At 41.9% G+C, this 22,555-nt stretch overlaps 1 protein-coding gene across 1 annotated transcript; it reads left to right on the plus strand.

Moving 5' to 3' along the window:
- The first annotated feature begins 3,126 nt into the window (after positions 1-3,126).
- Positions 3,127-21,237, plus strand: LOC135311093 (sorting nexin-31-like). The gene is made up of 7 exons (XM_064440244.1): positions 3,127-3,232; positions 4,339-4,403; positions 11,968-12,078; positions 15,371-15,461; positions 17,124-17,211; positions 19,118-19,909; positions 20,576-21,237. Exons 1-6 carry the CDS (start codon positions 3,175-3,177, stop codon positions 19,206-19,208), a joined length of 504 nt encoding a protein of 167 aa, XP_064296314.1. The 5' UTR covers positions 3,127-3,174; the 3' UTR covers positions 19,209-19,909; positions 20,576-21,237.
- Positions 21,238-22,555: the final 1,318 nt, after the last annotated feature.

Genomic DNA, 22,555 nt, shown 5'->3' on the forward strand with positions numbered 1-22,555 from the left:
ACTGTACACAAATAGGCACTTTATGGGCATTTTCTTAATTCTTTGAGATGCAAAAAAGTCTAATTGGTTGGGAGTTTCTCTTCTCAGTAGCCCAAATTCTGAGGACACACAATTGCATTTCAAGAAACTTACCAAGCAGCCAGCACTTAGATTAAATAATTTTATTTTTTTTAAGTAGGCTTGTGCAAACCGATGATAACAGATGGCACCACTTTGAGGCATGGCTGAACACAGGGGGAAGAAAGAGGACCTCCTTGTTGTCAGTGTGGCTCTGGCTTTGCAACTTCTGGCAAATTTTTTTGCTGTATCTCCTCAGTTTGCCTGCCTGTAAAGCAGAGATAGTATTTTTCAGTCCCTGGGGGAAGATCACATATGTGAAGGTCTTTGAAGATAAAAACCACTCTATACTAGCTATTACTGTTAGCTTTACATAAAACCAAAGCATGTAGTGTTATCTAATTCTTTTATTCTGTGTACCTCAGAGTGATGCACACATATCTATAATATATATCTATAATATATATATAATAGAGATAATACATCTATAACAATCAAGAACTTGGAAACAGCAGTGTGTTGCCAATGTAGAGAAAGTGGAGCTCTGAGAATATGCCTCACTCCTGTCTGTAGCCAACAGGCAGGAACAGGTATTGCTAGTTCTTGAGCAGTAATAGATTTTTTTCTTTTTTTCCTTCAAGCTTCAGCGGCTGGAGTCATGTGGAAGACTTCAGCAGCTGAGGCCAGAGGGAGTTAAATCACAGGATTTAGTAACACTAATTGCTGAGTTGAGTACTGGTGCTTAAAATTTATTTAGTAGTAATGTCTCACCATACTACAGCAGTCTCATTTTATTAATCAGATGCCATATTGTTTGATTTAGGTGAAAGAATGTTTCCAGGCAAACTTGCTGTATTTTGCTGTGTTTAGTACTGTGCATATTGGGAAGGTAAACATAGCTCATCCTTCTCTTGAGATAATTCGCCTCTAGCAAACAATTTTTACACTTCTAAGTGACCAACTACTGCTCAAACCTATATTGGGGCTATCTAATATTATCATAAGGTAATGTAATTGTGGTTCTCTGTCCTTTCTGGTCTATTTTTATAAATGAAGTACGGTTTTTACAGACACATTATGCTCTTACTAGCCAGCTGGTATAGCTGGAGGAAGAATCAAACTTTCAGGTAGTTTGTGCTCCTGAAAGCTTCTCTGGTTTTTGTTATTTGGGTTGGGTTTTTTTGTGGTGTTTTTTTTTTTCCTTTGACAATATTAGATCACAGAATCACAGAATGCTAGGCGTTGGAAGGGACCTCTGGAGATCATCTTGTCCAACCCCCCTTCTTGAGCAGGCACACCTAGAGCAGGGGGCACAGGAACACGTCCAAGTGGGTTTTGAATGCTTCCACGGAAGGCGACTCCACAACCTCCCTGGGCAGCCTGTTCCACTGCTCTGGCACCCGCACAGCAAAGAAGTTTTTTCTCATGTTTAGGTGGAACTTCCTGTGTTCCAACTTGTGCCCGTTGCCCCTTGTTCCGTCGTTAGGCACTATTGAAAAGAGCCTAGTCCCATCATCCTGATACCCTCCCTTTAGATATTTATGGGTATTGATGAGGTCCCCCCTCAGTCTTCTCCAGGCTGAACAAACCCAAGTCTTTCAGCCTTTCCTCATAAGGGAGATGCTCCAGTCTTGGTAGCTCTCTGCTGGACTTGCTCAAGCAGTTCCACATCCTTCTTAAACTGGGGGGGGCCCAAAACTGGACAGAGTACTCCAAATGTGGTCTCACTAGGGCAGAGCAGAGGGGGAGGATAACCTCCCTCGACCTGCTGGCCACACTCCTTTTAATGCATCCCAGGATACTGTTGGCCTTCTTGGCCACAAGGGCACATTGTTGGCTCACGGTCAGCTTGCTGTCCACCAGCACTCCCAGGTCCTTCTCAACAGAGCTGCTTTCCAGTAGTTTCCAATAGTTCAGCATGGGGTTGTTCCTCCCCAGGTGCAGGACCTTGCATTTGCTCTTTTTGAACATCATGATATTCCCCTCGGCCCAGCTCTCCAGCCTGTCCATGTCTCGTCAGATGGCAGCACAGCCTTCTGGTGTATCAGCCACTCCTCCCAGCTTGGTATCATCAGCAAACTTGCTGAGGTTACGCTCTATCCCATCATCCAGGGCATTCATGAATATGTTGAACAGTACTAGACCCAGCACGGACCCCTGGGGAACACCGCTAGTGACAGGCCTCCATCCAGACTGTGCTCCATTGATCATGACCCTCTGAGTTCCGTTGTTGAGCCAGTCCTCTGTCCACCTCACTGTCCACTCATCCAACCCACACTTCCTTAGCTTGTGTATGAGAATGTTTTGGGAGACAGTGTTGAATGCCTTACTGAAGTCAAGATAGGCAACATCCATCGCTCGCCCTTCATCGACCCAGCCAGTCATGCCATCATAGAAGGCTATCAAGTTGGTCAAGCATGATCTTCCCTTGGTGAATCCATTTTGACTGTTTCTGTTAACCTTCTTGTCCTCTACATGCCTGGAGGTGACCTCCAGGATGAACTGCTCTATCACCTTTCCAGGGACGGAGGTGAGGGTGACTGGCCTATAGTTTCCCAAAGATGATCTTATAAAAGTTACTACCTCTCTCAGACAAAATAATAGAAGCCTCTGAGGTAGAACAAGTCAAGGGCAGAAGTCACCAGTTCTTAAGAAGTAGTTCTGTACGTATAGATCAAAGAAATCCTGTATGGATGTATTGGAAAGAGAAGACATCTGTAACCATATGTTGTTTGTCCATGAGGTGTGTAAGACCTAGCTGATAACGTTAATACAATGCTACATTTCTGGCTCAGAGCAGGAGCTCAGAAGTGGCAAGACTGTAAAAATGAGACACTCATCAAAAGAGGTTGCTCACTTGGGCTGTCTTCTGGTGGCTGCCTGGGCAAAGGCTTTTCCCTCGCTGTGGGCCCTGAGGGCCATCACGGAGGTGCTGGGTGGGTATCCCATGCCCTTGGTAGGTCATCATGTCCCACTGTCAAAACAAGAGAGCCTTGAAAGCTCCTTGGTACTATGAGTACTTCTTCAGTGATGTGGAGCTTTCCTTTGGCTGTTTTGCAGCCGAGGCAGCTGTTTGGGAGTGCCGTGCCTGCTTTCCCTCCAAAGTTTTACCTGGCAATGACCAAGTCGATGGCAGATGAGCGGCGGACTCAGCTGGAGCAGTATCTTCAGAATGGTGAGCTTGGCTATAGCAACCTGATCAGCTTTCATACGTGGGGCTTAAACCTTTTCAGATGTGTCTGCCAATTGTGACTGCAGGGTGCTTTACCTTCTATACTGAGCTGAGTAAGGATGTATCTAAAAGGCTGGGGCTAAGTGTAGATATTGCAGCCCTGTCCAGCCTGTTGGTTCGCTGGCTCTAGAAGGGCAGCATATCATATTTTTATTATTTCTGAAGCAGCTGCCTTTCTGCGGCTTTTCCAAAACGTAAGGGTGCAGTTTCACACTCAACTTAAGCCAGCTTGGCCTTCTGGTGGCAGCCTGTAGTCTGGCTGTTCCCTGTTCTTCTAGATCAGTGAGCTGAGCAACCCATCCCTGCTGCTTCACAACTGCCAGTGCTGACACGGGGCTGCGTGTGAGAGCTCATGGCTGGTGGGTAAAAGAGGGAGGCAAAGACAGGCACTTGGACTGGTAGAAGTGTAAAATGGAACTGGGTTCTGCATAAACCTTTTCCCTTTGTGGGTTTCCAGGTAGACTTGTGAGAATTAACAAGAGTTTCCAGAAAAATTAAGTCTCAGGCACAGTGTGTTATGTTATATACCAGGTCTGCAGGATCCCTAGAATGCGTCTCGTGAGTTTCACGTAAGCGAAGAAATAAAAAGCCCAAACCATTTCAACTACCCAAAAATAAGGGTGTTTGAGGGGTGTGCTGAAAGAGGTTTTGTAGCCTCTGGCCTCAGATACTTTGTGCCAACATGTACAAAACAGAAACTCGGGATTAGTCTTTAAAATCTTAATTACTTTCTCTTTTTCACCTGAGTATTCAACAGTTCCCTTTAGAGTTACTGTCCCTGAGCGACCATGGAGTTATGTGGCCAAGAACCTTACTATTGTCTTGCTTTGGGAGAATAACAACACTACATGTATTTTGCACTGTTCATAGCTTCAGTGATTTAACAGGCTAGTAAAGGTAGCTGTGCGGAAACCAAAGGATGAGTAAAGTAGCACTGATGGTTTAACCAACAGTCATGCTGTGTATGTCTTGTTTTTAGGCATTAGCCATGTTTTTTACCTTTTGGCTAAGTTGGTTTCCTCCTTCACCTTTTTCCTCTTGTTTTTCAGTTACTTTGCATTCAAATATTACCAAAAGTGATGTCTTCATAGGCTTTTTCCGAAAGCTACAGCAGGTAAGTTTTGAATTTTTCAGCCAAATAGTTTGTTCTATGAAAGAGTTGAAATATTATCCTACCTCCTGAGTTCAAGGCTTCCTTTGCTTTCTTCCTTTCCTTGTGTTCTTAGCATATTGGTCTGTCTTGTAAAGCAGTGAGCTCTGATGACAGAGTGCTCTCTGTGTAACCTGGTTGGCAATAATAATAGTATTGCTATTGTTTTGTCCATGTACAAACTTGTTTCTCACATGGAAAGAACTATTTGCTTTGTTTTTATATCCTGTGGCACAGCTGATGAATCTTTTGCCTCTAAACAGTTCCCAGAAGAGTCTTTGTGAGAGCTCAATAGAAGGATTACACACATTCTTAGGTTTTGCAACTGTAAATGCTTTTTGGTAGCGTCAGTGCTTTGGACTGATAAGCGTATTGATGACTGCTGTGAAAATGCCACGTTCTCCTATCTTGCAAATGTAGCAATGGGCAGAATCTGGCATGTATTTGGGTTGTTGCAACCTAGGTGACTCTGGAAATCCAGTTTAATATGGTCCATGATATGATATTTCTTTGGCAGGCTTGAAGCCTGGATAGCTCTTGCTTGTGTTTGACTGCTGCAAGGTGCTGTATGTCCCTTTTCTTCCCTTACCTCCTCTCCAGCTGCTGTGGTTATTATGAGAATAGTAGGTTTCTGGAGCAGGTGGGTGCAGTATGACTCCAGCAGCATTTTCAGGGAGTGGATGCTGCTTTAGTTTTCTGGGAAGTGCTTGGCATGCTGCTGATGCTGCTGTAACCTTGCTTGTGGTGAGTTGTTCTGGAGAGGGGTTGTTTTGACGGACTGAGTAGAGTTTTGTGACTTGAGAGCTCTTCACTTGCAATGTGTGATTAAGGTATGTAAGGGAAGTTCAGAAAGGCTACAGAAAAGAGTGTGAAGAAGTATTCCTAACAAATTCTAGAAAGGTTTTTCCTATATATTCTGGAAATAAAAATAGACAGTTTGTTTACTGTCTCTTAAATTCAGGCCAACTGAAGTGCTCAGGACAGTGCATGAAAAGCTCCTTTCTGGTTAGGGATTTCTTTTGTGAGAAGCAGTCTCTCTTTAGTTCATCTAAGGCCTGTGACAGCCCTACAGATAACTCCCAGCAATTATTCCTGAGTCTTAATAAGTCTTGATGAGACTGATAACAGGTTTGCTAAAGAAAACTAAATCCATCAGGAATGCCTGCAATTTACCCTCAAACACTGCCAACTGACTTTTTCTGACAGAGTTCTGGCAGGAAATAACTCTTCAAAATGCATGTTTGCAGTGTTTAAAGATGTCTTTTGGCATGCCCGTATTGTGGATTTCTCTTAACATGCCATCAGAAAGGATGTTGCGTATTTAGGTTTTTCTTTACTGTAGGCCCTTTTGGTGAAGAGGGGTGACTTGATAAGTACATGCGTAATAGTTACTTGACTTATGGTTATGTACACATGTGTGTGTGCTTATTAAGGCATGTGATGACTGTGTTGCCAAAAGCAGTCTGTTATTTTGTAGAGTTCAAGGTAGGTACTGAATTATACCTTAAATGTTAGTGCAAGGTCAGTACATTCTCAAGACATAAAATTAACCCGAATGTCTGTTCTACAATAAATGGATTTTCATACACAATGTTTAAGCTTCCTGCTTGGGAAAGACAGTAGTTCTCCAGCTTTTTTTGCTTACAATTAAAGTTTAAAATTGTTGTGCTTACATAAATTACTGCTTCATAATACAAATAGCAGTAGTACTTTATGTGTTCTTTCATTAGGGTAAAGAACAAACTCCTAGAAGAGATCAAATAATCCTGTGAAAGACAAGAGTGTATCTGCTGTCATTAGCTGCACACAGTGTCTTTAACTGGTGTAACTGATGGCTGAATAAGTATTCATTTTGGTTACTAAGGAATCTCATTCAACAAACTTTGTTGTGCATGTTCCAGAATTTATTAGTACACTGTGACTTGTGAGATGTTTTATGGCAGAGTGACAAAATTTCTGAAACAGCATTTAAAGATATGGAATGAAATTAATCTTTAAAGCACCTCTGTACTGTTCTTTCCTTCCCTGGTGTTGAAGATGTGTAGGCAGCACTTATGTCCTACATGTTGCTTAGGAGTGAAAACATAGTTAGGGTTTCAGTGTTACTGCTATTTAGTGTTAAAACCAGGCATTACCCCACACTTGCTCTTGTTTATGTTACATTGCAAGAGGGATGATTAATGAAAGATTCAAGAATAAAACATCATTAAAATTATTAAATAGCATGCTCCTTTTCTGTCACTGACGTGGACTGGCTTTGACTAGTCAGTCTTGGCTACCTGAAACAAGTTACTGTATATGTCACTGACTAAAACAGAAGACGCAAAGGAAAAGTCAAACTGAATTTAAGGTCTTTTTGGTCCTTGTCCTGTGTTTTGCTTCTGAATGGGGTTGTGAAGGGTGCGCTGAGACCAGCGCTCCCTGGAGTGGGAGTGCTGTGCAAGGACCACGGCTTTACTGCAGCTGCCTGACAGTGGTGAATGTGACTCATCTGTACCTGCAGTCAGCATCACACCAACCAGCTATATCCCTCGATCATATCTAACAGGGCAAGCTTTTGAAGCAGGGACAAGCCCATGCAGGTTAACCCTGCTTTCCAGGCCCCTGTTTTTGCCCAGCACCAGCTTTACCTCTTGCATAGGTAGTTATGGTTTGCTCTTTATAGCAGGCAAGCTCTGGCTGTTTCTGCAGCAACCTAATCTCATAGGAGAAGTTGTCAGGGGACAGCAGGGCTCCTGACACATGGGGAAGCAGCTTGGCACAGTGGCTGCTTTACTCAAAATGGGTATTGCTGAAATGTTTACCAATGCCATCACGTAGCAGAGTTGAACAATATAACCCGTAACCTCCCTGCCCCTCCACTCTTCCAAACCCTGCAAACTTGGCCAGTGACCGAGCTGGAGAGACAGATTCAGTATATGCCCCACTACTTCCAGCCCCTAAAAACAAATGGCATCGTTCTTGCAAGAAGTCGTTAACAAAATGAGGCCATGGTGGCTGTGTTGCGTCCCCTCCTTTTTCATCAGGGGAAAGATGGTATGAGCAGGTACGTACATCCCTATCAGTCTCATTTTAATGCAAGTTTTCCATATCCTTGAATGTAATCTGAGATCATGAGCTGTATCTTCATTGGGCACCCATGGAGTAATGTGGTATATTCAGGATGCAGCTGTGAGGACAGACAGTCATTATGGATTTAGGAATAAAATTGAGATACGTTTCCTTGCAGCAGCAGAGGTTTGGAGTTAATGATCTAGGAGGCTGACCTTTTCTGGGCTGTGTTGCTGGTAAACAGCAGCCTTTAGCATGAGCAAAAGGATTCAGGTGTTGCCAAAAGGACAGATAAAAAGTTTTGAGTTCTTGAGCAAATAGAGCCAACCAGTGCCTGACAACAGGCAAAAAAGCAGTGTTCTGATGTGGTCCTTCATCAAAGGTCTGTGATGTAAGGCAGTTTTCCTTCTGAGGAGCAAGCATGAGGCCAAGGATTGACTACCATATGAGATCTGTGGTCTGTATTCTGTTGAGAGTGTGGGTAAAATGTAACCCAGAAATCTGCAGGTATTACCAGGAATCAAAGCTGGCCTGATCATGGGCTGCATTTTGTTGGACAGAGTCCCTGTCTCTGACAATGCAGCCTCTGCTTCTCTGCACTCGCCATACAGTTGCCATTTGTGCACGTGATGGAGAATGCGCGTTTGAAGCGTTCCTCTGTACTCACTCGTAGTAACTAACAAATGTGTTTGGATGTGTATGTACACAAACAGAAGTCAGGCTGCGTATCTATGATTTCAGCACTGCTCTAAAAATGTTAGTTATTTCATACCAAATCAGGTTGGGTTTCTTATTTATGAACTTCTATTTCAAAAGCAGCTGGCCAAAACTCTGAATTTCATGTGGGAATTTCCCATACTTTCAGACTTTTATTGTGTGTTGGCCAGGGGGAAGGTTTCTAGCATAGAAAGTTCTGAAGAATTTTAATTCAAGGATGTCTGTTTTATTGTTTCAATGTTAAGATGCAATTCAGTGCCCTGACCTGTTCTTTTGAAATATGTTGTCATAAGGGCCTCCTCTCTTGCCCTCTCCCCTTTCATGGCCCGTGCTGCTTAGGTGAGCCACAAATCAATTGAGAGCTTGCCGAGGGTTCAGATTGGTGTTGACTTCTGTTAAAACAAAATCACTTAATTTTAAGTTTTCTAATGGAAAACTGGGAAGGGAAAAAAAGTATCTAGATATCTTTTTTTTTTTTTTTTTCTTGTGGGGGAACTATATAACAGGTCTTTTGGGGTTGTTTGGGTGTTTTGTTGGTTTTGTGGTTTTGATTTGGTTTTTGGTTGGTTTGTTGGTTTTGGTTTTTTTTTTTCTTCCAAACTGTTCTTTTCATCAAAACTGAAAAATGAAGAAAATCCCTCACCAGCTTTGTATTATTCTATGTTCTTATATTAATGACTGAGGTGTGCTTCAAGCTACTGGGGCAGGCAAGTGGGGAATAGGCAGCAGTTCTAGATGTTTCAGGAGATTTTACCACAGGTGATAGTGACAGCGTTAAGGGAAGATTCAGATAAGCAGTATTAAGGGATACAAGGAAGTGTCCCATTCCAGTTACATGGCATGTTCCCTGAATTTTGGGAGCAAAAGTGCAGTAAACATGAAAAGTACTACTGAGCATGGACAGGTTTTTTTTTTCTTTTATGTTGGTGCCTGTTTTGAGTAGGTGAGACAATGACTCTACTGCTTTTTCCAAAACTAAAACAGCAGCCTGGGAGAAGATCTTAACTTTTCTGACTCACTGCTTCAAATTTCTTTCAGAAGTATTCTTCTGTCCATTTTGGAAGTGGTTGGGATTGCCATGTGCACTTACTAAATAGATTATTGCTAACACTGATAAACGCTCTTTCCTTTGTATTTGTATTAAACTTATGCTGCATTCTCTTGTGTTGCTTTAGGGACATGTTCGCATTTGTATTTCTTCACTTAACACTGTCTTCTCCTGCCTTACAGACTGCACTGTTTCCTCCTTTTGTTTTTGTGTAAGTAATTTTTTTTTTGTCTCAACAATACTCTGCTGATAAGCGGCTAAACACAAATATTTATAACACCGAACAATGTGTGGAGTTTTTGGCACAGACAGTTCTGCTTTCTAGGGCAAAAGCATGTGATAAAGGGGGGAAAAGTCCCCAAACCCAACAGTTTAAGATAATTCTTGGTTTTGATTTGCTGTCATAGCCATATTAAGAGAACAGTAATCAAAAGTTGGAGATAAAGTAGGGAATTTGTCCCCAAGACCATGAAATGAAGCTGTGCCTGTAGTTCAGTAGAGTCAAGTAAATTAAAGCAGTTTTTAAAAGACGACTGTGGAAACTGCTGGTTTAAGTATTAAATGGTGATAGAATAGAAAGACAGAATATGACCATTCTAGATGGACCGAGATTTTCTTTTCTCTAACACATCCTTTCTTGTAGATCCTCAGATTAATCTGTCTACCAATATATTGCGCAGTGTTCTTGGAGAACTCAAACTCCTTGGAAGTAGCTTGAAAGTTTGATCATGCTTTTCTTCTTCCCCTCGTGATTGCTGAGTAGTGAGGTGGCATGTAGGGTAGGGTGCTGGAGCTATGACTCTCTCTGAGTGGCAGAAGGATAGTGAGCTTTGTGTGTCTGACCCTGGGCTGCCACAGTGGATGAGGCGGCGTGTACCCAGGCTGTGAAAGCTGCAGGAGCAGCAGCGAGGATCTGGCAGAAGTAGATGCATAGAGTCCTTCATGTCCTTTCCCAGTGGGAACTTCAGCATTAGCAGCCTACACCCAGAAGCACTTATTGTGGTGTGCGAGCCTTTGCACTCACCTTCTGCCCCCAGCACTGTCCAGTCCTGGGTAGCAAATTGGCTATAAAGTGACCTGCTTGCTCTTCGTCAAGAGTCAGTAATGAGTTATGTGTCTTTACCTCATTCTGGTGTCTGCGTCCTATGTTTGTTCCACATTTCGCATACACTTCTATCATGTGTGAGATGTTTCATACCAAAATATGTGCGCCAAAGGCATTTGTGACGAAGTGTCTGCTCACTCTCTTTTGAGGAAAGTAGTAAAGTACTCGGGTAAGCACAGTACATGCTTCTCAATTAAGGGAGAGAGGGGCTTTTGTGTCTCCACAGAAGCAAAGTAATGCTTATTTTAATTAAGAAGAATTACTAGTTCTGTTGGCTGGATAAGAAGGAAGTTTGGGGATAAAGATTAAATCTGTGTGGATCCCCAGAAGGACTTCAGACAGGGCATTGGCTAATGCTTTGAGAAGAGGTTCTCTTGTTCTTTTTTATGTGCAAACAGATGTGTAGGCATGCTGCTAGGTGAAATACTAGGTGGCAGGAAAATCTGTGGGAAGTCTGTTTAAATAAGAGATTGGCTTTGTTTTGGTTTTCCTCAAGACCTTTTTTTCCCCCACATGTCATTCTACAAACTTGTTGATGTGTTCTTAGTTTTTAGATCATGTGGAAGAAAATGAATTTTGTTTGTGTTGGCCCTAACCTTGAAACAACTCTTAATTAAGCCAGATTTACTGGAAAATGTGGTCTTTCTGAGCCAAAAAAGTTACCAGTCTGAGCGGAGTTAATTAACTGGAGTCATAGGTTTTAGCATGTTTTCCAGGGTACCCAAAGCGAGGTAAAGGAGCACACAGCATAAATGTCATCCCTGCCACCCTGTTCTTGCTGATATCACAGGGGTCAGGAGATGCTCCTGTATACAGGCACCACGAAGACTCTACAGCAAGATACCAAGAGTACTTGAAACCTAAGGGCTCCCAGGGAGTTTCTCGTATCTTCCACTAGGCTACCAAAGGTGGATGCAAAAAATTAAAATTTAATATTGCATGCAGTATGCACAATTACAGCGTTTTTCCTCTGCTATGGATCTCCGCTATGGATTATGGATCTTAATTAATAAAAACGCTAGAAAGACCATTGCTGTCCTCTGATACAAGGCAGTCAACAGGAAGAAGAGCTGTGGCGATGTGTTTCTGTGCCTTATCCAAATGCACCCCCAAGGGAGTTCTCAAACTAGCATCCATTCTCTTGAAACAAGTAAGTCTGACTTTTCGTCCATAGCAAGGCATGGGGCTTTCTGAGTTGGAGCTCAGGAAAGTCTTCTAGGGAAATGTAAAGTCTTGATATAAAACCAGCGAAGAATATACCGTTTCTGAATATTCAGATGCAGCTCTGCCTCCTCTTTCTGGAGTTTCTACTTCCTAGGACAGTGACTGCTTTGTTCCTACAGATACTGAGACACTAAGTAACCTGTGCTCAGCTTAACATCAAAGTGACCCTCCTCTAATTCTGTGGTATCTTCCCACTTACTGCTCTACCTCTGATTTTTTTGTTGTCTGCGAGCTTTAACAGTAATTATTGTTAACTAAACAGTAAGTTACTAAAATCTTAATTGTTTATTTTATTGGAGTAAATAGGGAAATGGAGCAGCATCTTCAGAAGGGCTCCAGCAATATGGAGAGCAATAAAACAGTGTTCTGTTTCTACCTAACAGGATACATTTAAGATCCAAACCCAGAGAGCCTTTCTGGATGTTTACCTCGCTGATGGCAGCAATGTTAGACTTGATATCCAGACATCGGACACTGCAGGAAGAATATTAGAGGTAACGGGATTATAGCATTGTGTTGAAATTTTCCATTTGTAAGAAGTGGGCGATAATGAAGATAATTTCAGGCAGGAAAGGATAAAACTCCCTATTTGAAGGCATACAGGAATATCTTCTGTGTTTTTCAAGGGACTTATTGTACAAGGGGTGAGGGGGAGTGTTGCTGATCTTGCAGATGAGGGGTTTTGGTTCTTACATTTGCCCATGGCTTATCTCTTCTTAATGTTACATGCCTTCTGCTTCTATGGCATTTGGCTGTCAAGGTCAGGTGTCCTTCAATATGACAGAATCAGAAAATATATACTGTTCCTTATGGGGACACGTTCTTAATTAGCTCTCCCTTTGGTTTAGCATAGTGGGGGTGAAAGTGCTTGAACGTTGTAGTCAGAAATGATGGTCTAGTCTTGGCTTATGCCTTAGCTGGTGCACTGCTGTTAAAACTTACCGTGCAACTGAGATGTCTTGGTTTCCTGCATGGTTCTCCTTTACTTGTTTTATGTCCCCTGATGTTTGCTGGGAAACTGTGGAACTTCCTTTGCAGTATTGGCACAGTTCTGGCACTGTGGCTCTGGGATGGCCGTAACAGCTGGTGTAATACATGCAGTAAACAATCGCTAGTTAAATTTTGAAACCAGTAGCAACCAAATGTTGTTTACACAACTGGCTGGTTTGCGTTTGAAACTTTTTCAGCTGGGGTTCCCTTCTTAAGCCGGGAGAGGAGGAGCAGCAGTGGCTCTGCATGTTTTGTGTATTGGCATGTGTGTATGCATGAGCAAGGCTGAAGCCTCTTCCTCAGTTGTTCCCATTTCCTAATCTTGACAGCAAAAACAAAGCATACACCTGCCAGATGGGTACTCTTCTTTGTCATGGGAATCTGAAATTTCCTCTCACCATACAGAACTGTGTACTGTATTTCTGTTGCACCTTTGCAATCTGAGTTTGTGGAGGTAGTTCTTAGCTGGCTGTGGGTACAAGTGAGCTGAACATGTGTTCACCCTCCTCCATCAAGCTGACCCGTGCTAGTCTGGCTGCAGAGCACACAGTATCTGTGCACAGTTACCATGAGGTGGATAACACAGGGTAGCCCCTTGATGGCTTTGTTCTGCTATGGGGTTTGCACAACCTGAGGCAATGCTGAGACCAGTTCTTCCAGAGGAAGGTAAGTGTCAGAGTTGGCCTTAGGCCCTGCAAAAGGAGACTTGTGGGGTGGGAGATGCTGATGGTAAAAGGTGTTGGGGGTGGCAGGGAGATAGGAATTTTGATTTGGGGAGAGGGAAGTAGGTGCTAATAGGGTGGAAGAAGTACGGAGATGTTTTAGATAGGAGACTTGCATAAGTACCTCTTGTAAAGAAAGGATTTGCTAATATACTTCAAAAAATACTGATAATTTGGGCTTGACAAACTTGTTAGTTTTGCAGTGGGGTCAAGGTAATTTCCAAGCCAGACAGTGCTGTTGTATGTTGCTTTGTATGTTGCATTTATAGATGTTTAATGTTTATGTGGCCCTTTAAAGAAACAATGACATTTGAAATGCTGCAGACACCATTTCTTCTCTTCTGACTTTAAAGATTGGATAGGACTTTTAGGAATTACTTAGCTTTCCTCATCGTAAATGTGCTACCACAATCACCGTTCTTTTGCAGTGGATATAGATTTTGCAGCCGTCACTCCCTAACATCCTGGTGTTCAGGCAGCATATACCAGCTTGTGCTTTGATCCAGGAAATAAAATAAGTCAAAATCCTACTGAATCAGAGATGGGAAATGCCATCTGCCACGCTTAGTGTTATGCTTCTAAGGTGTAACATGTTGAAGTTCTGGCTGATTTCTTAAAGTAATTTGTGGGGATTTTTTAGCACAGAGGCAGACAGAATGAAAGATGGTGCTGCTAATATTCACTTGTTTGTCTTTTGTGTTTGGACTTCTGAAACTTTCTTCCATTATACCTGGTGTCTGAACTGAGTGTGAGGCAAGTGATTTTAATGCTCTGCTGCCCTCTCCGGTAACAGCCCTGATATTAACAAGTATAAGGAAAACCTCGTTAATGTGTTCTTTAATTTTAACTTGGAACAATTCTTCCCAACCTATTTTTAGCTTGATGTCTACTTATTTTAGCATGCACAACAATGTGTCTGCTTTTTAAACCAGCTGATACAGCTGGAAAAAACCCTTCTGAACTGTGGAGATGAGTAAACTTACAATGCTGTCACTGTGATACAGAGCTGGAAGAGTTTGGGGATTGGCACCCTTTGGAAGAAGACTGAAAACCGGTACTTCCACCTTGTGCTTAGCAAAGAAAGTCCGGCTTCTCTGACCAAAGCATGACTCCTCTATCACGTTGCACAATCTGCCAGATGAGCAATGACAGGAGCATTCTCAGGGGTGGAGAGTTTTCTTATGGTTGCCACACCACTTTCCTGAGTGAACTCAGGAGATTACAGTCATTTCAGAATTTAGGAATGCTCTGATGGAACTGTGCTCCTAGGTTATGTCTGCTTTAGCTCATGCTTTGATTTTTCAGAACCTAAAATAGAACAAGGCAATTGCCCCAATATGATTCAGCAGTTTCTGTGGTCACCTCTGCCTGATTTTTCCATCCCCACTATACTGTTGCGCAGCCGGTCCTGCAAATAGTTTCTGCATTTTCTGTTAGCACTAATTCTGCCCTCTTTCAGAAAAGATGTAGAGGGGCCACAGCAAGCTAAAACAATCCAAATGTTTATCCAAATGGATAGGATTTTTCCTCCTTATGCACTGTCAATAACGAAAGCTGAACAAAGCTCAAGCCTGTTCTTGTCAGAAGCCTTCACACAGAACTGTAGAACCCTACAAGTAAGGCTGGTGCTTTCGGTAAAGGGGCAGGACTTGTAGATAGTTCCTAGAAAAGGAAGAGGGTTCTATCAGCTTGGAAAATACCCCAATTGTGTAAAAATACATATTTTGTGATGCTTATGACCAATGTTGTTAGCTCAGAGCTCACAGTGCTTACTGTACAACAGGATTTGAGGATTTAGTAGTAAAGATCTGGAGTAACATGGCAGATGCCTTGCATTAAAGCATACTTAAATGCATGGCAGAGCAGAAAACACTTTTCTATTTTATTATATTTTTATGTTCCTTTAAAACACGAAATTCCTCACAAACTCAATATGGGAATGGTTACATTTGCTTTTAAATGAGCAGTTAAATGGGACATAAGGGAAAATTAAGTTACATTAATAGGTATTGAACATTTATTCCTTATTCATGCTAATGGATAGCGAAGCTTCTGACCTTCTTTGTTTTTAAAGGTTACATCGTGCGAGATGGGGCTATCAAGAGAATTAATAAAATATTTTAGCTTATTTTTTTTCCAAGATCATGATGATGGAGCTCTCTCTGGTAAGTTTTACAAGGTGCTTAACTTAGCCCTCCGCTGGATTTTTTTGTTGTTCTTGTTGGCTGCAGTAACTGAGCCTGGAGTCTACAGAGCTTGTGTGAGCCTTCTCAGGATGAAAGACCCATCCCATCTGATTAAAGCCCCTCAAGCCCTCTCACCGCACAGCTTGGAAAGAGTGGTAGTGGGGAACAAAGTATGGCAATAGATAGTGTGGAGCAGGGGTGAGACTTGGACATATACTATCATGTCCCTTTCAGTTTACAAGACATGCAGCAAATTTACTGCATGGGAACTTCTGGGTAGGCATTTAATTAGATGGCCATACCTACATAAAACAGTCCTTAATTTACAGATCACATGCTGAGTTTAACAATGGGACAGGAAACTCTTTTGTTATATTTATCAACAATGTCTGTGGCTTACTTTCCTTTATATCATGACACGTTTCCTTTCTTAACTGATAGAAACTTAAGTTTAGCCATGATGGTACTGAGCAAGCTGTAAATCAGGGTTGTGAGTCTCTTTATGGTCATAAAATGTGAAGGGGCCTTTATGTCCTCATTGGTCTGCTGATATCCTGTTTCCTAAGAGGGCAGGTGTGTGGATGAGGCTGGATCCAGGCTTGGGGCTGGGATACGCTCAGGCCACATCAGGGAGGAGAACACAATCTTTGCTGTTGAGTGGAGTAAAGCTCAGTATTGCAGCCTCTCTCTGTGGCCTTGACAAGTCATCTAGCTTTTTTCAGTCTTCTCATTGGCATAAAGATGCTAATGTTTTTCTGAACCCTTCAAGATGAAGGTCCAGTAGTAAACTCAGGCTTACTCAGTGGGGTAGGAACTTTACTGTCTGTGTCTATTTTATTTATCGTTTCCCTGCTCCCTTCTCTCTGGCTGTGAAAGGTATCTCTAAGAAAACAGAATCCCTGGCTGTTACTATGTCTCAGATGTATCTAGATATAACACATTTTATATACTTTTTTAACTGCAGTTGGATTTTCTTTTGCCTTGTATTGTGGTATCATTGGATACACAGAAGAATAGAAAAGTTTTTCAACTGATTACATTTCTGTGCATCTTTGTTATTCCTCACAAATACATCAAGTCCAACCCATAGTCCACTGCCAAAAAAATGTTTAGATGCTCACATGCTTAAAATCACGTTTAAGTGTTCTGCTGAATTGTGGTATTGGCTTAGAAATAAATGTTTACAGGTTGTGGCCTTAGACATTATTTTTAAAAAGTGTGCAGTAAAGCAGTGACGCCTGAAGAGTGACTTGCTTTTCCTGCTGTGTGTTAGTTACAGTGTTCTTGTCTGGTGTTCTGTTCAAGGAAAACACCAGTCCTGGGAGCTTGCCTCTACATGTCCTTTAAATCCAGAAACATCTATACTGCTTAACTGTGTTTTGAGAGAAGGATATCCTATAAGACACAGTTTAAGGGAGTAGACTAGTATTATTCTGTAAGTAATAGAGCTATGTACGTTTAGATCTGGAGAAGCGAGGAAGATAACTAACCTGTCACCTTACTTTAACCCAGCATTTATATTTAAGTTCTTTTCCTTCTCTAAAAGCACATTGGTAACCAGCACAAACTGATATATGAAAGTAGCTGGGCTATTTCACTAGATTTTACCAAATGTCTCTGTGGTTTTTCTTCTTTTCCCAGTGGTGAAAAAAGTGGCAGACTTTGAACTTCCTTATGTGAGTCTTCAGAGCATGAAAGAATTGCACCGTAAGCTTGGGATCAGAAAGTGGTGAGCAAGACGCTTAAAGAAACTACCAAGATGCATGACAACTGCTATAAACAGAGAAATCCCTTGAATAACTTAGCTACAAAGTCTTGAAGCCTCAGCAGCTTGACTGTTTTTCTCAGAGGCAAATTTGTTATTGGAATTGACCGGTTTCTGTGGCCCTGTGTGTTTTACATTTTATCACTGTAGTATTACTGAAGTGTCCTCTACAGCAGCTAGCTATTTATTCCTTCTCTCCTTCAGAATCTAAAGAGATATGCTTTGTGGCTGCTTGCCTCCTAATTTTTATATTGCATAATACGGTGACCACAAATGGAACACACCTGTAAACAATATAGAAGAGAACTTTGAGTTCTGAGTTGCAAGCTGCAACTCTGTTTGGGCGGAGATGGATTACTTGTAATCTAAAGTGCTCATTTCTATATACTAATACAGAAAATACCTGAGGCCATAGCCTGAGCATTTCTTTTGCTAAGTGGCCTGGCTTAAGCAGCAGAGCACTCTTCCCCTTTTCATTTGCTCGTGCCTCAGGCTCCTCCTCAGTTTTGCTGGTAGAACTGTATGCACAGACACGGTGAACTGGGCTGGCGAGCTAACCTGGCCTAAAAATAAGTTCCTGCCCGTTTAATTTTTTCGTTTGGTTTTGCTGGCCTATTTTTTGCCTGGGTCAGTTCCTCAGTCTTGTTTGCTGTGCAGCAAATAGTTGTGCTGACTTGTGTGTGAGGATAAACCCTGGAGACAGGGAGTCTGCTGCCAAAGTCCCTCTTGTCAAACAGTGCCCTGAGGGTGCAATTAGGCCGTATAGCTGAGCCAGTCTAATGGCTCACTGCTGTGGGTGTGGTCCGGTCTGCTTCTCCCTACAATGAAGAACTAAAAAGGGAGTAGATTTTGGCTGCCTCAGATGAATGCTGGAGCAAGGACTGTTACTGGGAGCAGGAGAGGAAGAACAGACCATGCCTTTTGGTGGCAGCAAGCAAGGTTGCTTGGATTGAAGCTACACAGAAACCTGTTGCTTGATGCTTGTAACTTGGCCGGTTTAAACCCACTGGGCTAGACCTTGACCTCTACAAAGCTTTCTCTGTTTCGCGATATATGCCGTTATAAACTAGAGAACCTTGCAGCCTAATGAAAGCACGGCTGCTGCAGTGACTTTCTGAGAAGATAGTTCTCCACCCAGCAGTGCTTCAAAGCACAGAGGTAGGAAATGGCAGTCCTTGGGTTATCCCTGTGCTGCAGGAGGTGTATCACCTGCGCTACGTGAGTAATACAGCCGTACCAGCTGTGGAGCCGGTGCTGCTCTGTTTGTACAGTCATGTAGACTTACCCAAGCTGCTTTTAAATAAAATGGCTCAAGATAGTTGTTGCAGCATGGACAACTGAATATTTAACTTGCTTTGTGGCTGCTGTGATCTGACCCTGCTGCAGTTCTACAGTAGTTGGTATTGCAGATAGCTGAGTCTTGTATGGCAGCACTGCAGCGTGACAGTGGGTGCTCCGAGAGTCTTGCCAACTTTTATGTAGGCGAACCCCAAGTCAATTGAGAAAATGAGGGGGAGAGTTTTAGTTCTACATTGTAACTGTTATCTTTGGTAGCACCAAAATCAAAGTGGAGGCATTGTATAACCTGATTTTAGTTTCTGTTCTGCTACAAGGTATAAAGAATGAGTATAGTACACGCCTCAAGGGCACCACTGGGTTTTGGTGGTGGTTGCTTTTGGTGTTGGGTTTGTTGGGTTTATTTTTTTGTGGGTTTTGGTGGTTTGTTGTTTTTTTTTTTTTTTTTTTTACCTGGTAAGTAATGAGATCTTTTTTGGGCTGTGTTCCCATCATACTTAGCTGAAAAGTCACAATGCCGAATTTAGAAGCATATCTTCATATTTTATTATGTTTTTCCCTTGGCATGGAAAAGGTATATGGATCCTTCCCTTGATACGCTGCTGATGGATCGTAGAACTTCACTGAATTTGCTGTCTATGCAGGTAAAACTGAAAGGTCTTTAGAATTTTAAAAGCTAACTTTCCCAAATTAATTTCATCTTCTACGTAAATTCTTGAAAAGCTTGTAAGTGGTTCCGGTTTAACACTGCTTTGTTGTGATTTTTTTAAGTGCTGTGTATAGCTGTTGTTGAGCATGTTTTGGTTTGTGGGTGTTTTGTGGTGGCTTTTTTTGTGTGTGTGTGTGTTTGGTTTGGTTTGGTTTTTTGTTGTTTTGGTTTTTTTTTCCCCCCCAAAACTTGTGTACTGGAGATTCTAACTCATCTGTGTTTTGTGCGTGGGAAAATGATTGCTCAAAAAGGACATAATCAGGTGTCCATGCACTCTATTTTCAAGTGTTGTATGCATCTTTATCTCTCTATGTGTAGGCACTCTGCCATGATATGACAGCATTTGAATTCTGAACTGTAGGTGTGCTGAGTTGTACTAGCTTTGGAAACTATTAATTCAGGAGGAAAGAACGGTGTAGAGTGAACTTGTCCCAAAATCAAAGCCTTGTTCTTAAAAAAAAAAAAAAAAAAAAGGCTCTTCCTGTGTATCTGTTTCTGAGTGTTTGTGTGTGAAAGGAAATACACTTTTGCTGACTTCTCGCTATTTTTAAACATTCTTTTAAGGCAATCCAGGAAGTTAAGAGGAATTGGGTTAAACCAATAGAAGGGCAGATGCAGGAACTTAAATTTCTACAAAAAAATGCAAACAAAGCAAAGGTAAAATGGTATTTTTTAAGCAATATAAATAGACCAAAGGAGTAGTTTTTGAAGCAATGATGCTAGAGGCTGTGACTTTAAAAATAGAGTGTGGTTTTGTGGAGTGGTTTGAGCTAGAGACCCAGGGTCTCCCATCTCCTGGCCAGACACTGAGCTGCCAAATAGGAAAGGAAGTTCCCATCTCTGCTAGAAATTTAAAATATCCCAACAGAATGACTTGGATCCCAAGGCCTAGCAGGAAGTTTTTGACTGTGAATCCTCGTCTTCTGTATTTGCTAAACTCGGGTGCAAAGGTTTACCATCCAGTTTGGGATATCAGATGGAAATTCAGACAGCTGGGACTGCTGTTCTCAGTATTTTGTACAGGTTCTTACTGGTTAATTTTATCTCTTCCCATCATCATATCCAATTAAGCATCCAAAAGACCCAGCTCATCACATCCAGTGGGTTGAAAAAAAGAATAAACTTTCTAAGTCTAGACCGTGAGTGCTATTCTCTGAATCCAGTGCTGACATATTGTGGTGAATCTGTGTCCTCCCAGGACAAAGAGTATTAGGCATTGGAAAGATTCGCCCCTGACACACAGACCCCCACAAACACACCCCAAATCACTAGATTTCACTTGTCTTTATAGCAAATTGCTTTAGTTCCGTCTCTTTGGTGCAGTTCCTGGAGCTGATTCGAGAAATGCAGTTCTATGGATATGTACGGCTTGATCCTTGCATTTGTGACTATCCAGAAGAAGGCTGCTCAGCTGACATCTATGTTGGCAATAATGAGATTAACTGCTGCATAAAACTGCCTAGTAAGCAAACCAAAGAGGTCAGCTTTAAAGTCAACAGGTTAAAAAGTTGGCAGGTTACTTTTCTTCTAAGTACTTCACTGACTTTTTATCTGAATTCACTTTCCCTTCACGAAAACTAAGGCTGTCGGGTCTGGGGGGAAGGCAGTGGTTTGCTTTAAATCCCTCCCATCTGCCCATATTCTCCTCCAAATCTATCCTGAAACATATTCCCTTGGCAGCTTTTACAGCAGTAAACCATCTAGCCTTACTCTGCTATGTTTTGTCCCTTCCCTGGCATTCCATGTCATACTTTACCTGCCCCTTTCCTGTTGAAGGTAGAGTTGGCAGAAAGTTTTGTGTGGGAGCAAAAGAACTACTTCAGCCAGCTTTATGCTTGTAAAGACTCCCCTGTCCTACCTCCCACTTGCTCCCTCCCCCAGGAGAAGGGTTCTGGTACAGATCTTCAGCTGCTTTATTTATAATTCTGATTTAAGGCTGAACACCTCAACGCTGTTTTGAGCTGTTTCTTCTCTTCATTGGTTGTTGTGCCTTTTTTTTTTTTTTTTTTTTTTTTTCAGGGTGCTACAAAGGATGGTGAAGACGACACTCTGGAGTTCAGATTTGAGTACAACGATTCAGGCACATGGCAGTGGATAATTTTGCACACAAAACAGGTTAATTCTTGGTCCTTTTAGGAAAGGATCAGTGTAAAATGTAATCTTACAGCCACAGGGAATCTTCAAAAGTGGTTAGTCCATCTCTACCAGAGTTCAGTGGCTATGCTTTCAAGCAGGTTAGCCTAGGGACAGAATTATCTGGGGAAAAGCATTTGAGTTTCTAGTATAAGGAAAGTTTTTGTGGGTTTTGTTTTGTTGTGGTTTGGTTTTTTTTGTTTTTCCACTGAAGAGAAATGTCTATCACTCAGCAGCAAGCCTGGGATGGAGTGTGGTGAGATGCCATTTATTTACTGGACTCAGTAGCAATAGGTATCCAAAGTCATTAATTGGTCAGACCCACCTAAGGTCAAGGACTCCCATTTTCCACAATAAATCCTATTGTTCAAATATAAATATAAGCCATATTAACACAGGAGGGTGTGTATATGTGACATCATAAATGTTTTCTTACCTATAAATAATTCTTAAATAAGATTTTATAGGGTGCCATTCCTCCCACTCTTTTCAGGCAGCTCTTTAAAGAGAAAGGTATCCAGAAATTCAAGTCATCCTTCTGTGGTTATGCTGCCTGGCAAATTATCTAGGCTCTGCTGTATTAAAGACAGCACTGGTCTCAGTTTAGGTACAGAGCTTCTATAAAAAGTATAGAGCCTGTTATTCAAGTAAACTGCTTCTCTTGCCTCTGAGACCCATCCAGCAGCAGACAGGATTTTTCAAGTAAAATCAAAATGTTTAATTTCTCACACATGACTTCTCAATTCTGGGGTGATGATGCAGTTCACACAGCTATTTAGAAAGTGTTAATTCCCTGCCATGCTGAAGTCTTATGAGTACATGAGCCATAAGCAATAAGCTTTCTAGTTTCTTTGCTGTTAGAGAACAAAAAAACCTAGAATTACCTCAGTATTAATTCTCTGAAATCTATTAGGGTTGTCCTTGATGTAGTGACTTGTTGATTAGAAAACCTGTGTCCCACTTTCCCTCAGGAGTGTGAGGAAGAGCTAAAGGCCAGAAATGTGCTACTGTGTGGAAGAAACAAGGGTGTGGTTCAAGAGCCCACTGCAAAAAATGGAAAGACTGGATGATTTGCAACTTAGTCAGAGATGGCTCCCCCCTCCATCACTGATCTTGTAGGATATTTTGTCTTTGATTCACCTCTCGGTGCTTGACACCCTACCTGAGATG

The sequence above is a fragment of the Phalacrocorax carbo genome, unplaced genomic scaffold, assembly GCF_963921805.1.
Source record: "Phalacrocorax carbo unplaced genomic scaffold, bPhaCar2.1 SCAFFOLD_58, whole genome shotgun sequence".
NCBI lineage: Eukaryota > Metazoa > Chordata > Aves > Suliformes > Phalacrocoracidae > Phalacrocorax > Phalacrocorax carbo.